Source organism: Hippoglossus stenolepis, chromosome 7 (assembly GCF_022539355.2).
Source record: "Hippoglossus stenolepis isolate QCI-W04-F060 chromosome 7, HSTE1.2, whole genome shotgun sequence".
NCBI lineage: Eukaryota > Metazoa > Chordata > Actinopteri > Pleuronectiformes > Pleuronectidae > Hippoglossus > Hippoglossus stenolepis.
The window spans coordinates 1,840,581-1,854,499 of NC_061489.1; the positions used below are offsets into that span (position 1 = coordinate 1,840,581).

Genomic DNA, 13,919 nt, shown 5'->3' on the forward strand with positions numbered 1-13,919 from the left:
AATTCTCTAGGATGGCTCTAATCTACTTTTATGTATCACACACATTAGCTTTTATGAGAATATTATGAAAATAATATTACAGGGAGTTTGAGATTGGTCACTCTGGACATATTGGAACCACCAATGAGTCAAACTAAGTCACACCAATCAGCAGTTAGCTGCAGTTTTTCAAAGGCACACAAAATGCACAACTTTAAACTGTGAAGTGTGTGGACACTTTGTGGAGTCATTCAGCATCAGTATGTGTATATATCAGCTCATGAGCCGGTGTCCATGTGTTTGCTCAGAGACAGATGGCTGCACAGAGAGCCTGTTCCCACGGGTCGCACATTGGAATTTAAAATGCAGATAAAATCCATCACAGAGACGCATCCCCTCAAAGATGCTGGCCCCAGATAATTTGCTCTGTTGAAACCAATCAGCGCTGCGGTTATCAGATATGGCTCGCACTCCAAATGAAACTTATTGAGAATATAAGCCTGTGCAGTGAGACTCATTACTTTCTGATTTTGGCAAAAATGGAATCTGGGGGATCTTCAAATGGGCTTGTGCTGGCTTACTGGAGTCTGTGACACAGTCATGAGGGCATGCTGTAGAAATCTTTGCTGTGATGTGAGCTTTTAAAGATTTTAGGAGTGGAGCATGGATTAATGCAGGCTATAAAATACTTATCAACCTCTGTGATCTTGATGCTGGCTGCTTCCCCACTTCTCCTCCAATGTAACATATCAGCAGCTATGAGGCATCCAAGTAAAAGTTATTTAAAATGCACCAATTGTCTTTGATTACTACTGAATAGTAAACTCATAAAGTCTGCTACAGAAGTCAGTTTTACTACAACAGGATGAGGGTATTAGAATTTATCTGACATGAGCTGGAGCTAATTCTCACTCGGAGCTTCTTGGCAGAGGGGGGCGTAGGAGTCTGAATAGATGGTAATTGTAGGTTTGGGTTGTCTGAGGCACTGGCCAGATGGCTTGGTGGTGCTCCCATAAAGCTCTGCTTGTCCAGTTGTTTGCTCTCTGAGCAACACTTTGAGTTTGCAGGATGGTAATTTGGTCGGATCAGGAGATGCACGCTTCCATAAAACATTATTATGCAGCAGCAGGCGGAGGCGGTTTATGAAAAGAGCGCACGTGGGGGTCAGCTGGCCATACCTTAACTAATACTGCCTGTGAGAAAGTATTTCCAATGCGTCACAATGCAGTGGAAAGATCAAAAAAAGTATGAGCCATTTGCTGAAATCAAATAACCTAAAAGAAGATTCTTTCTATGGAAATAATTGAATGTTTTTGTTCATTTGGTAAACTGACGCGCTTTGGTTTTCACTGTCTGGTACACATTTTATATATACAATTACAGTCAGTTGTCCAGGTTTATAACCAAGAGCCAGGTAAACTTTTACTTTTGTCACGGATACGAAGAACTAGATTAACTGGTAAAACACTTTTTAATGAAGATGCATGTATTGTGTTATTTACTGCGTCCTGTGCGCACAAAGAAAGCGGATAAATTACACTGTTTGCCCCCCCCATCCCGCAAAATACTGAAACAATTAAATACAAAATCAATATTGTAATTATCCGATTATAAAGTTGTGAATACTGTGTATGATTAAGCTCCTGTGTGTCCCAGGCAGACACTGTTTAAATCACTTGATGTTACAATGATATTACAGTGGTTGTTTGTCTTGTTTTGTCTGATTTTGTCTTGTTGTGTGTTCTACAGTCACACAGACTCATGGGCATGTTTGGCTTTGGGGATGCCAGGTCTCAAACGTAAAGCTCAATAAGCCTCCTCCTCATGCAGACAGGTGGATCAGGATTTAATGGCATAAGAATCAACTAGTGCGTAATTGCGCATAAGGGGCAGGATATGGGTGAGATGAAAAGTATTAAGATAAACCCCAGGAGGAAATTCATTGCAATATTAGGATGACCACGATACAATAATGCAAGTTAGTTGTAATTTTGCTTTTGGATATTGTGAAAAAAAGGGCACGGATGATAAATATTTTTAATTTCCCGGTTTGGGGTTTAATGCGTGCGCCCTGGTCAGGCAACCACTATAGAGTGAACAGTGTTTCGTGTTTCCTCATACTCTATTCTGAGGGCGACAATGTCGCGTTTTACGCACACACGAAAGGAGCAGAGTTGGCACACGTTGTGAATTACAATCATAACAATGTAAGTCTGCCGCGGGTCAGTATGTGTTGTGTTATAAGTGGCTGAGCCCAGAATACTTCCTCCTCTGGCCCATTGTTGTGACACACTTTTAATGCCGGGGTGTCTCTGTGCTGGGGAGGGAGGTGGGGGAGAGAGTCGGGGCTCCCAATGGTCGGTCCCTCCTGTGATGCTTGAAGGAGGCCATTCTGGTGATTTAGGAGGAGAGGGGGTGAGGGAGTGGAATTGGGGGAAGGTGCGGGGAATTTTTTGTGTGGAAGAGAGACGCAGTTTGGGTGCTGTGGGGCGTAGAGAGAGACTGGGGGGCAGGACAGGCAGACACAGTCGCACACGCGCGCACACTGAGTACTCTCTCCCTCTCTCTCTCTCTCTCTCCCTCTCTCTCTCTCTCACACACACACACACACACACACACACAGACACACACAAGGCTACACACACTGGGAGAAAGCTGCGCCTTTTCTTCGCCCAGACACACTCTCACTCATTCTAAGAGGCGCACGCACAGGAGGCGGCGGGCATATGTGGTTATGTGAGAAAGCTACAAGGAAGGCGCCGCGATTTGATCGTGTATTTTATTCTTTTACAAACGAAAGACATTAACAGTATCTCGTGTAACTATCCACTTATTTATTTATTTATTTATTTATCTGTTTTGCGGAGTTGTATTTTTTTGCGTAGCGGAGAGCAGCTGCGCAGGATTCAACATGCCAGACTTCTGAGAGGACATCTACCCCCGTCCCCACGACCCGATTGTTTTTGCCTCTGTGGAAGTATTCGTCGAAATGTGCGCGCAGAAGATGGGAGCAAAAATGATGCAAGCAAAAGGAAATATTTTCTCTCCGGCACTACTCCAACTACTGCTTTTGGTCGCCCTTACGCACGGAGCCACTGGTAAGACTTTGAAATATAAAGTTTACGAGGAGCAGAAAGTAGGCACGGTTATTGCACGGTTAAGGGAGGATGTAGCCGGGGTTTTATCCAAACTCCCGAGTTCGTTGACCTTTCGGTTCCGCGCTATGCAACGAGGGAGCACGCCGTTCTTGTCTGTTCGGGAGGAGGACGGGGAGATCAGCATCGGCACCAAAATCGACCGCGAGAAGCTTTGTGAGAAAAACTTGAACTGCTCGATTGAATTCGATGTGGTCACGCTCCCGACGGAGTACCTGCAGCTGTTCCATGTGGAAGTGGAAGTGCTGGACATTAACGACAACTCCCCGCACTTCTCCCGCTCCATTGTCCCAGTCGAGATTTCCGAAAGCGCATCCGTGGGAACGCGAATCCCGTTGGACGGCGCAGTGGATGCAGATGTCGGAGAAAACGCTTTGCACACCTACTCACTGACACCCAATAACTTCTTTAAGATTGAGGTGAGAACCAGGACGGACGGGGCCAAGTACGCGGAGTTGGTGGTGATGAGGGAGCTGGACCGGGAGGTGCTGTCCAGCTACCAGCTCCAGCTCACAGCCTCGGATAACGGTGTACCCCCCAAATCTGGCTCCGCGTTGGTCAAGATCAGCATTTCTGACTCCAACGACAACAGCCCAGCCTTCGATGAGCAGGCTTACATCATCAATTTGCTGGAAAACTCTCCCCTTGGGACTCTAATCATCGATTTAAACGCCACAGACCCAGATGAGGGCACTAATGGGAAAATAGTCTACTCATTCAGCAGTCACATTCCACCAAAGATCCTGGAAACATTTAAGATAAACCCAGAAAATGGCCAAATTACTCTTATTAAAAAAGTGGACTATGAAAGCACCGCTTCCTATGAGCTAGATGTTCAGGCTCAGGACATGGGACCTAACTCCATCCCTGGACTTTGCAAAATTGTGGTGAAAGTGGTGGATGTAAATGACAACAAACCAGAGATTAACATCAACCTGATGACACCTGGTAAAGAGGAGGTTGCCTACATTTCAGAGGGGGCCCCTGTGGACACCTTCATAGCTCTGGTGCGTGTTGACGACAGTGATGCAGGCCTCAATGGTGAGGTTATTTGCAGGCTGCACGGCCACGGCCACTTCAGACTCCAGAAGACCTACGAGAAGAATTACATGATCCTCACTAACATCTCGTTGGACAGGGAGAAGAGGTCAGAGTACAGCCTGACTGTCATAGCTGAGGACAGGGGCTCTCCTAGTCTCTCCACCATCAAACATTTTACTGTTCAGGTGTTGGATGAAAATGACAATCCTCCACGTTTCGAGAAGAGCCACTATGAGGTCTTCAAATCAGAGAACAACTCACCAGGAGCATATCTGATGACTGTGGTGGCATCAGATCCAGATCTGGGCACCAATGGCCAGGTCACCTACACCATCATAGATGCCCTGGTCCAAGGGAGCCCTATCTCCACCTATGTCACCATTGATCCCTCCAATGGCGCCATCTATGCCTTACGCAGCTTTGACCATGAAGACGTCAGCCGAATCGCCTTCACTATTCAGGCACGTGATGGGGGAAACCCTTCACTGTCCACGAACACCACCGTCCTTCTAACTGTTTTGGATGAAAATGACAACCCCCCCATCATCCACTCCCCCTCCCTCCAGAATCACACCGCTGAGCTTCTGGTGTGGAAGTATGCATCACCGGGTCAGCTGATAACTGCGCTTAAAGTCACAGACCGTGATGCTGGTGCCAATGGAGAGCTGAGCTGCGCCATTGTTGGTGGCAATGAGGATATGCTGTTTGTGATGGATGCCCGGCGATGTGAGCTCAGAACCAATGCCAGCCTGGAACAGGCACCTCGGGATGTGATGGAGCTGAAGGTAGAAGTGCAAGACAGGGGCACCAGTCGGCTGTCCACAGGCGCCCTCCTCAGGCTCTCCCTGCAGGAGACCATGGACATCCTCCCCCCTCTCTACCCCACTGGCACCAGCCAAGGCTCACTGGATCTCTCCCTCATAGTCATCATCTCTCTAGGTGCTGTTTGTGCTCTACTACTCATCGTCATGGTGATGTTTGCCACCACCCGCTGCACCAGAGAGAAGAAAGACCCCAGACATAACTACAACTGCCGTGTGGCAGAAAACAGCTACCAGAACCACCCCAAGAAGCCTGCCAGGCAGATCCACAAAGCAGACATCACCCTGGTCCCAACTGTCAATGGGACTCTGCCTGTCCGGGCACACCCACGCTCCCCGTCAGCCTCTCCAGCACCTGAGAGGGGCACCCTGGGTAGCAGGCAGAGCCATCATAGCCGCCAGTCCCTCAACAGCCTGGTCACCATCTCCTCCAACCATGTTCCAGAGAATTTTGCCCTGGAGCTGGCCCACGCCACACCTCCTGTAGAGGTAAGACAGTCAGATTCAGTTTCCTCAATGCTTGTAGTTCATTTTCTTTAAACCTAGATTCTCTGTTCTTACGTTAATTTATTAAAAGTAGTGGTCACACAGCTTTATTTTATTGTAATAAGTACCTCTGCATCTTCTCAAAAAGATTAAAAGATAAACAACTTGTTGTATTTATGCCCAAAATGATGTACTATGTAGTTTGTTTTTGTCTTATATTCAGTATTTGTTCTGAATTTATTCCTTGCTCCCATATTCTGTTACGTCCAGCCCTTTGTGTCATGTTTTTGTTGACCATCACATTCAGGAGCAAGTCACAAAGTCATGTCACCACCCCCCCTCCCCGCCAACCCCACCCCGCAGACCTACCCTTTCCCCACAATATCCCCCCACACTACATTGTCTTGTGGCCTTGCTTGTTTGACTCCATTCATTTTCCCCTCTTCATTTTTTTCTTTTTCTTTTTTGTCCTTTTCTTCTTTTTGTTTTTGTTTTGATTGTAGCAAGTCTCACAGCTTCTGTCCATGCTCCATCAGGGTCAGTACCAGCCACGACCAAGCTTCAGAGGCAACAAATACACCAGGAGCTACAGGTAATGGGCATGCAAAATGCTTTTAAAGAGTTTGTTGTTGGACTTACATAGAGGTATAATATCAGAAATATCAGAAATAATTCCCCTATGAATTTGTCTGCTGTCAGTACTTTCACATAGCCCCTTACATCCATAAGTCGTAGCTTTTAGGTTTAGAGTCAAACTGTATGCTCAGTAACATCACATTTGCATAATTTTATGTAAAACCCCTTCTGCAGCATGCTCTCTGCCTCTCTGTGAACCTTATTATCCATTGGTAGCATGCTGTACCATACCCATTTGATAATATTATTTTCAATGATTAGTCCTTTCTGACAAATGTATCAAGTTGTTGTCTCTCTGTGCAGATATGCCTTGAATGAGATGGATAAGTTCAGTCTGAAGGACAGCGGTCGTGGAGACAGTGAGGCTGGGGACAGCGACTACGAGCCTGGCAGGGAGTCACCCATGGACAGGCTCCTTGGTGAGGGCTTTACTGAGATATATGCCCCTGATGGCCAGCACAGAACGCATGCAGGTATACCACTGGCCCCCCATCCACAACTTCACACCCATGCCTTCATATCCCATCATTTCCTTACTTTCTTCTTATCATCTAGTACTGAATCCAAATCAGTTTTATGTATAACATTTAACTAAATCCTTGCCAAAATACATTACACTAGATCCATTAATTTCCATAGGACAAATTGGAGCAAAGATGTAGGGCTCACTTATTATTGAGCTATCTGCCAAATACATTTAAAATATTAATTCAATTAATTAAAAATTCTAATTAAAAAAAGTCCCTTGGTAAACACGAGCCGGTTTACAAGATAAAGAAAAGCAGGAAATCTTGACATTTAACAGGCTGGAGCCAGCAAACTCTACTTGAAAAGTGATATGTTTAATCCAAATGTACAGTTGCTGATTAATATCCTGTCGGTTGACAAATTGAGTAACCAGCTATTCATTCAGTTCAAACACAAGTAACATGATACGTCTGCTCAGTGTAATTAATCATTATGACCTTGTCACTACACACAGGACGGTAAACATGCCCCCCCCCCCCCAAGTTGTCTCTTGAATTTTTAAATATGGTTCAACTGGGCTAAACCAGTTTCTCAACACTAGGAACCCATCCAGGGTTCACCTGGTGAACACAGGGTTGTGCCAGATGTCTTAGACTGACACATTGATGCACTTGATATACAGTACTATAGTAAGGATTAAATAAACAGTTTGTAAGTTAGAACCCTCCAATGCTATATGTTGGACGGGTTTTTGGTCGTGGTAATCATTCATCCTGTCCAGGCTGGCCCTGCAGCAATCCCTTTATAGCATAATTCCAGCATAAGTGGGGATCGGGGATGCAGTACACATTTTTTATGTGCAAAAATGCATTCCACAGTTCAGGCAAAACTAATATGAAGCTACAGCAGTCTTAGGTTACACAAATCAAGTAGATATATACAAAAGTTACAGTCTCAAAATTCTGCCTGTGTGGCTCTCCAGACACAGAGGAAGTCTCATATAAAGAGACAAATGAAAAGATACACACTCCATATAATTCAGAAGCTAAAGCCTTATATCAGCTACAGCCGAATTTAAGCTGAACAACCACAGGATGAGGGCTGTGGATTTTGTCTCGTATGTCTTACAGTGGAGTCACGCGTAGAAGGAATCACTACAGGCTTAGTGACCGATAACATTAGTGTATTAAGACAGTCTTTAAAATAATCAAAGACTATACTTACGGTTATTCAGTTCCCTCATCTTTAAGAAAAAGAAATTCACAAGGTGCCATACACAATTCACATGACTAACAGACAAGTCTACTCCAGGAATTATGAGAATCTTACGTATTAACAGGTCAGACCAGGTTAAGAAACTCTGGGTTAGGACAAAGCAGGTGCCATACATTGATCATTCCTCATTTTGATTCTGCATTACAAGTGGGCTGCATGTGTATTGGCATGGAATGTTTGTCAGAGACACTGTAGACACTCATCCACTGAGTTTCACCTCATGGCTTCAGATAGCTCAGCAGATCCTCCCTTACAGTACTCCTCTTCTCTTCCATTCTCTCCACAGTCGAGTTAACGAGGAAGAATTTGAGCACTTGTTGAACATTGACTGACCTGCTGACTTCGATATATTCTACCCACCCAGCTTCAAATCTATCTATCTGGCAGGTTTCACAGACCTGTTGCTTTAGAAACATTCAGACACATGCTCTAAAGTTCCTCTGTCTCTCAGCCTGACTTAGCAAATGTCACAGAGGTTGCAGCTTCTTTTATCGAGTCATCCTCCTCCTCCCAAAGCTCCCACTTCTTTCCAGCCAGCTTCCCACACAGCCATCATGCGACACTGCATTTGAGCTACATCGCAATTAAAGTTGACCCAGACGGGCAGACAATCTCATCACTAACACCCCCTCCCTCACTTTCTTTATAGCTGTATGGAGGAGCTGTGCTTGTTAGTCCTTCTCCCTTTCCCACCTTCAAGCTTTCACTGTCAGCCCTCCAAAAATGAAGCCCTCATGCTTCCCTGATGAAAAGGACGCATTTAATTGCCATGTGACAAGTAGTTGCCATGGCGTCTGCTCTGAGCTGTGCTCATGATTAGGCCCTAAAGAGCATAATTACATCTCAAAGCTCACAGTTCTCATTCTGTATGTTCACCCGCCTTCCACCCGCGTGTCCACTGCAGCATAGATGATTTCGAACAGTGTTTATCTGGTTCCTGTCATTACGACTGGAAATAGCCATCTTTGCTCAGGTGTAGAAGGAGGTAGAAACTCTTTGTTTGTTTTTCATGTAGAAGCAGAACTCATACTCAAATGATTATTAACAACCTTTTGAGAAAATATGAAATTCTTTAAAATAGAAATAACTTGTAACAGCTTTTCTGTTCTCCATTACTTGACTTTGCTTTTTTTAAAGACTAGTGTGACAAACCTGTTTGTTTAGACATGGAATCAGGGTGGGGTTAGGCTTACTAACAGTTAATGTTAGAGGCAGGATAAACAGCTAGCCTTACTCAAAGTTCATAGACATTTTTCTTCAGTTTCTTTCTTAACTAATTGCGACTGTTGCGATCTGTTTTGCCCTACTTCCAGTCAGACTGCTAAGCTGAACATATCACTCAGTCTTCATACTAACACATAGACCTGATACTGATATCAATATTTTCAACTCGCTCTTAGAAGGAAAGTGAATTATTCCCCAAAAATGTTAGAGTTCTAATGGCACCCTGACCAAAAAAAACATTTGAAGAACCCACTATGCTCTGGCCCACACAGGTGGTTATCTAAGAAGACATTTGACATTAATCACATGGTTGTGAAGGACAAATAAAGGCCAACAACATGTACAAGGTCCTTGACGTCCATGGCCAATTGTCAGTGTTACAGATAGAAGTGGACCTCTTATCCACAGACACTGATCTACAGATGGCCAGAGCTCTGCAGGCAGTTTGTTTATGATAACCTGAATGCTGGTTAAAAATATCCTCACTGTCAAGCCTGGCCTTATTCTTTTTGCATAATGAATGAGGAGAAAACAGTGCTGTCACATACAGGCAGGGGTGATTGAAGATATGCACTGCAGATGAATTTGTTCTAAATGGGTTAAAGGAGCAACACATATTTTTCCGGGCTCTATTTGAACAATTTAAGAGCATAGCACAAAAGTCATCATCAGTGTTTTGGACATAAAATGTAGTGAGCCAATTAGAGTGCCATTTTTCATTCCCTTCTCATTTCACATTGGAAGATTTTATATTATAAGGGCAGATTTGCCAGGTATGTGTATGCACTGTGCACCTGTCTATGTAGGGGCATATAACTATCTTGATATTACCATAATAATATATTATAATATAATACTGGACCACCGCTCAGATTTTAGTTTTTCAAAGGGGAAATCACTTCCTATAGCCTCAAGATCAGTAACCAACGGTGCATCGGACCACACTAACCAACAACCTGGGTGTTTGACAGGAAAATGACAATTGGTCTGAAAAAAGCTAAAACAGTAGTCAAAATTGGTTAACTACTACTACACTATTACCAGTGTAGTGCTTCTGGGTGACTTTTTCAGATATGGGCATTAATCAGGCAGAGAGTTTCTGATAAACATTCATCAAGTTGCATTATGGGAAAAGTAGGGTCCAGTGTTTTTGGAGCTTAACCCCATACCATTCGTGTTTACTCTCTGTCTCTTACTAGCAGTCAAAAACAGATTTAACTGTAATGTTAAATTACTTTAAATGTCTCACATTTTTTCCCTTGGTTCAGTCTAAATCATGCCAACAGTCGTGGTCATTCTCCTTGCTCAGTGGATAACGGCGTCCTCCTGCTCCTTCTTCTCAAACATAAAGGTTTTCTCACATTATCAGCAGTGAGTCATTTAGCCCTGAGTTCTAAATACAAAAGCCTGATAACTCAGGGGCAAGGAAATCAGTTAGTAAGTCATCTGAATTGACACTGCAGTCAGTCACACAGGCAGGCTTTCAAATAATGTTTGGCCTGACACATTCTTATTTTTGCACACAAATCAGTTGGGTTAAATCTTTCATTTTTACCCTTTCATCAGCGGGGCAGGGCACTCAATCTGCCACCACCCCGCACTGATGTTCTCCCCCTTCCAGTGCATCCAAATGCACTTTTCATCTGCTCTAAGATGTATTATAAATGTTCCTTTCATGTTAATGAGGGTATAATGAAGTCCCTCAATGGCACGACTGAAAAGCGCCGCACTCCTTTAATGAAGGCTTTAAGTTGGCATATTTGATTTGTCTAATTTATTCTTCAGAGATTTTCTATTTGAAGATTTAATATTGAAAAGGGGCGAGTTGAAAGGGAAAAATGCAGGGCTTTTAGAGGAGGAGGTATTTTGAATGGGTAATAGGCATTGATCGGCTCTGCTGAATTGTCTCATCGTGGTAAATACATTGGAAGGCAGCAGGTAGCGCTCCTGCGAAGAGCTTTCAGACTAATTAGAGCAGATTTCCATGGTGTTTCCACAGACAAAACACCTGAGGAGAGGCAGGCTGGATGGAAAAAGAATCAACTGTCAGGAACCTTCTTTACATCTCTTTGATTCTGAGATTCTATTTATGGTTGTTTGCTTCACACAAGAAAAAGATAAGATGTCTCCAGTATTATCTACAAGATACATCCAATGTGAACACACGTAATGTACGACATACTCTGCCTGCAAAAAGTCAACTGTTCAAAAAAGAAAAACTTCAAGCTTTGTGAAGATTTGAAGCTATGACGGTTTGACTGTCAGTATGTTTTGGAAAGAACTTTCACAGCATATGAAGAAGACATTTACTAATCATTTTTTAATTTTCTTTAAATTACCAAATATAACAATTCTCTTATCATTGGATAATGAGACTTGTCCTTTGGTTCCCACCTCTTTGGGTTGTGTGGCCCTTTAAATCAAAGTCTCTTTACAAATCCTTGTTAGAGGCTATAAATGATTATAATTTAAATTGAGCTGAATCGAGCTCGATCTATCAACAGAAAAGTAGTTGGCAAGAGTTTGGATAATGGATCGGTTGTTTCAGTTGTTCAATGAACGTTGGCTCCAGCCAACGTTGGCTCCAGCTTCTCAATTGTGTTGATTTTGTGCTTTTCTGTGTTTAACATCAGCGGAATTTTATATCTTTATATTTCAAGAAGTCAGTTTGGGCTCCTCCTGGAACCTGTTGCAAAATTTTGATATTCAATGCCACATATCAGTACAGCTCGGTTTTAATACTCATTGCTACACATTTCTGTTGGTTTTCAAAGGGAATTGAGGTTTGATGCCCAGCTCTACCCATTTCCTTTACTGTGTGTGCAGCTCAGTATTTCAGGATACTCATAAGTGCTTCTGTCTTTCTATCCAGCTATGAGGCTCTGCACAGAGGAGTGTCGTGTTCTGGGTCACTCAGATCAGTGCTGGATGCCCCCCTTGGCCTCACCAGCCTCATCATCCTCCGACTACCGGAGCAACCTCTATATCCCAGGGGAAGAAGCCCGCCAAGTAACTGACCTCTCGCAGGAAAAGACCCCACAGCCCTGCACAGACACTGTGACTGCCCGGAACCAGAGCTTCTCCACCTTCGGCAAGGACCTGGGCGGTGAGGACGGTGGAGAGGAGGAGGGGGGAGAGGACAGCAGGGGGGACAGAGATGAAGACCTGTGTGGGACCACCTCACTGTTGTCAGAGATGAGCAGCGTGTTCCAGAGGTTGCTACCCCAGGGTCTGGACTCCTTTGTCCAGGTCAACGAGAAAGACAAAGGGACAAGTCTGAGTGGTGTGGGTGTGCCTATGACTGGGTCTTTGGATCGCAGGAGGGGCCATCTGCCTGGCAAGCCCAGCCCCTCTGTTCACCAGCAAGGCGTGGCAGCCTGGGCTGCCAATACCCACTTCCAGAACCCGGGAAGCAGCATCGGTCCATCTGGCCATCACCAGGGTGGCAGCTACCACACCCTGAAACCCAGCACCAAGCTCAGCTCCCAGAGCGGCAACCACAAGGGCTCGCAGGCACCCAAAAACAGTCCTCAGAACAGCGGCCACCCCTGTAAACCCCACAGTAGCCCTCTGCTCACAGCACTGGTCAGTCCCACTCTGATGCAGCATTCCCCAGCCCCTGTGCCAGTACAAGTGCCGCTCCCCGGGCCCTCCTCCAAGTGGTTGCCTGCGATGGAGGAGATCCCAGAGAATTACGAGGAGGACGATTTTGACTCTGTGCTCAGCCACCTTCAGGGCAAACGCAGTGACAGCAGACATGAGCTGGTGGATGCCAGCGAGCTGGTGGCTGAAATCAACAAACTTTTGCAGGATGTACGGCAGAGCTAGACTTCCTGTTTCTTATCCTCTTTATTTATTCACCACCCAATGACTGCTTCCTTTTACCTTAAGTATAAAAGTGAGCACCCTTGGGTGGCAAAAAAGGACAGAAACATAAGTTAAATGAGAAACGAAGACAAAAAAAGAAGACCTGCAATTGTCGTTAAAGTTGCATTTATAATGTAATAATTGTGTTTTGTGAATGCTAAATATCCAAAAAATTGTTTGTAATTGCTTGTTTTGGTACACAATGTACACTATGTGACTGTATTTATCTTTGTATTTTAAAAATACATTTGTATTCTTATATTTATAAAAAAAAGTGTATATAAACTTAATCAGAAGTCTATTTTTATATTTTGAATGCATGTTGAGTACAAAGACATTGAATCAAGACTGACATGCGATCGACATTCTATGTATTTAAACAGTTTTTTGTATTGTGATTTCTTTTGTTGTCACTATGATATGTATACATGAATATATTAATGAAGTAATGGACACTTGTCTTTGTGGTCTGTTGTGGGGAAGGGGAGAGTACACAAATAAAAATAATACATAAACATTCCAGCCTGTGGTTTATATCTTTTTTGTTTTGTATCTATCTGAATGAATAGCCTATAGTGTATTCATAAATTGAACAACATGTACAACGTGTTCCATTAGCATTAGATTTACAATTCAATATGTAGCTGTACAAGTAGACCTCACATGTCATGATAAACATTACCTTCAAAGGAAGTCTTTACAGTTTGTCTAATGCAAATGGAGGATAAATTAATAACACAATCTTCCTCTACAGTTATTGGGATTCTAGGTTAATTTATTCTTACTTTGCTGAGCATTTGAAGGATGTTTCTACGAGTAAAAGCTTCGGAGCAGCTACTTCATGACCCTTTGACTGGTTTGAAAGAACATTCAATCTAAATGAAATAAGAAGTCAAGTTGTTCATATGATATCAGGACAAAAGTCAGTGTAAAGGCTTTCAAGTAAATAACCTAATAAGTAAAAAAC

General features: G+C 43.7%; 1 protein-coding gene across 3 annotated transcripts; it reads left to right on the forward strand.

The window, feature by feature from the left end:
- Nucleotides 1-2,588: 2,588 nt before the first annotated feature.
- pcdh18b (protocadherin 18b) lies at nucleotides 2,589-13,474 on the forward strand. 3 transcript variants are annotated; one of them, XM_035161713.2, is made up of 4 exons: nucleotides 2,589-5,485; nucleotides 5,986-6,074; nucleotides 6,422-6,537; nucleotides 11,958-13,474. In XM_035161713.2, exons 1-4 carry the CDS (start codon nucleotides 2,969-2,971, stop codon nucleotides 12,911-12,913), a joined length of 3,678 nt encoding a protein of 1,225 aa, XP_035017604.1. In that variant the 5' UTR covers nucleotides 2,589-2,968; the 3' UTR covers nucleotides 12,914-13,474. The 3 variants fall into 3 exon arrangements, with proteins under 3 accessions (XP_035017604.1, XP_035017602.1, XP_035017603.1); XM_035161711.2 differs by having other exon boundaries at nucleotides 2,590-5,485; nucleotides 6,422-6,591; XM_035161712.2 differs by having other exon boundaries at nucleotides 2,591-5,485; nucleotides 6,019-6,074; nucleotides 6,422-6,591.
- Nucleotides 13,475-13,919: the final 445 nt, after the last annotated feature.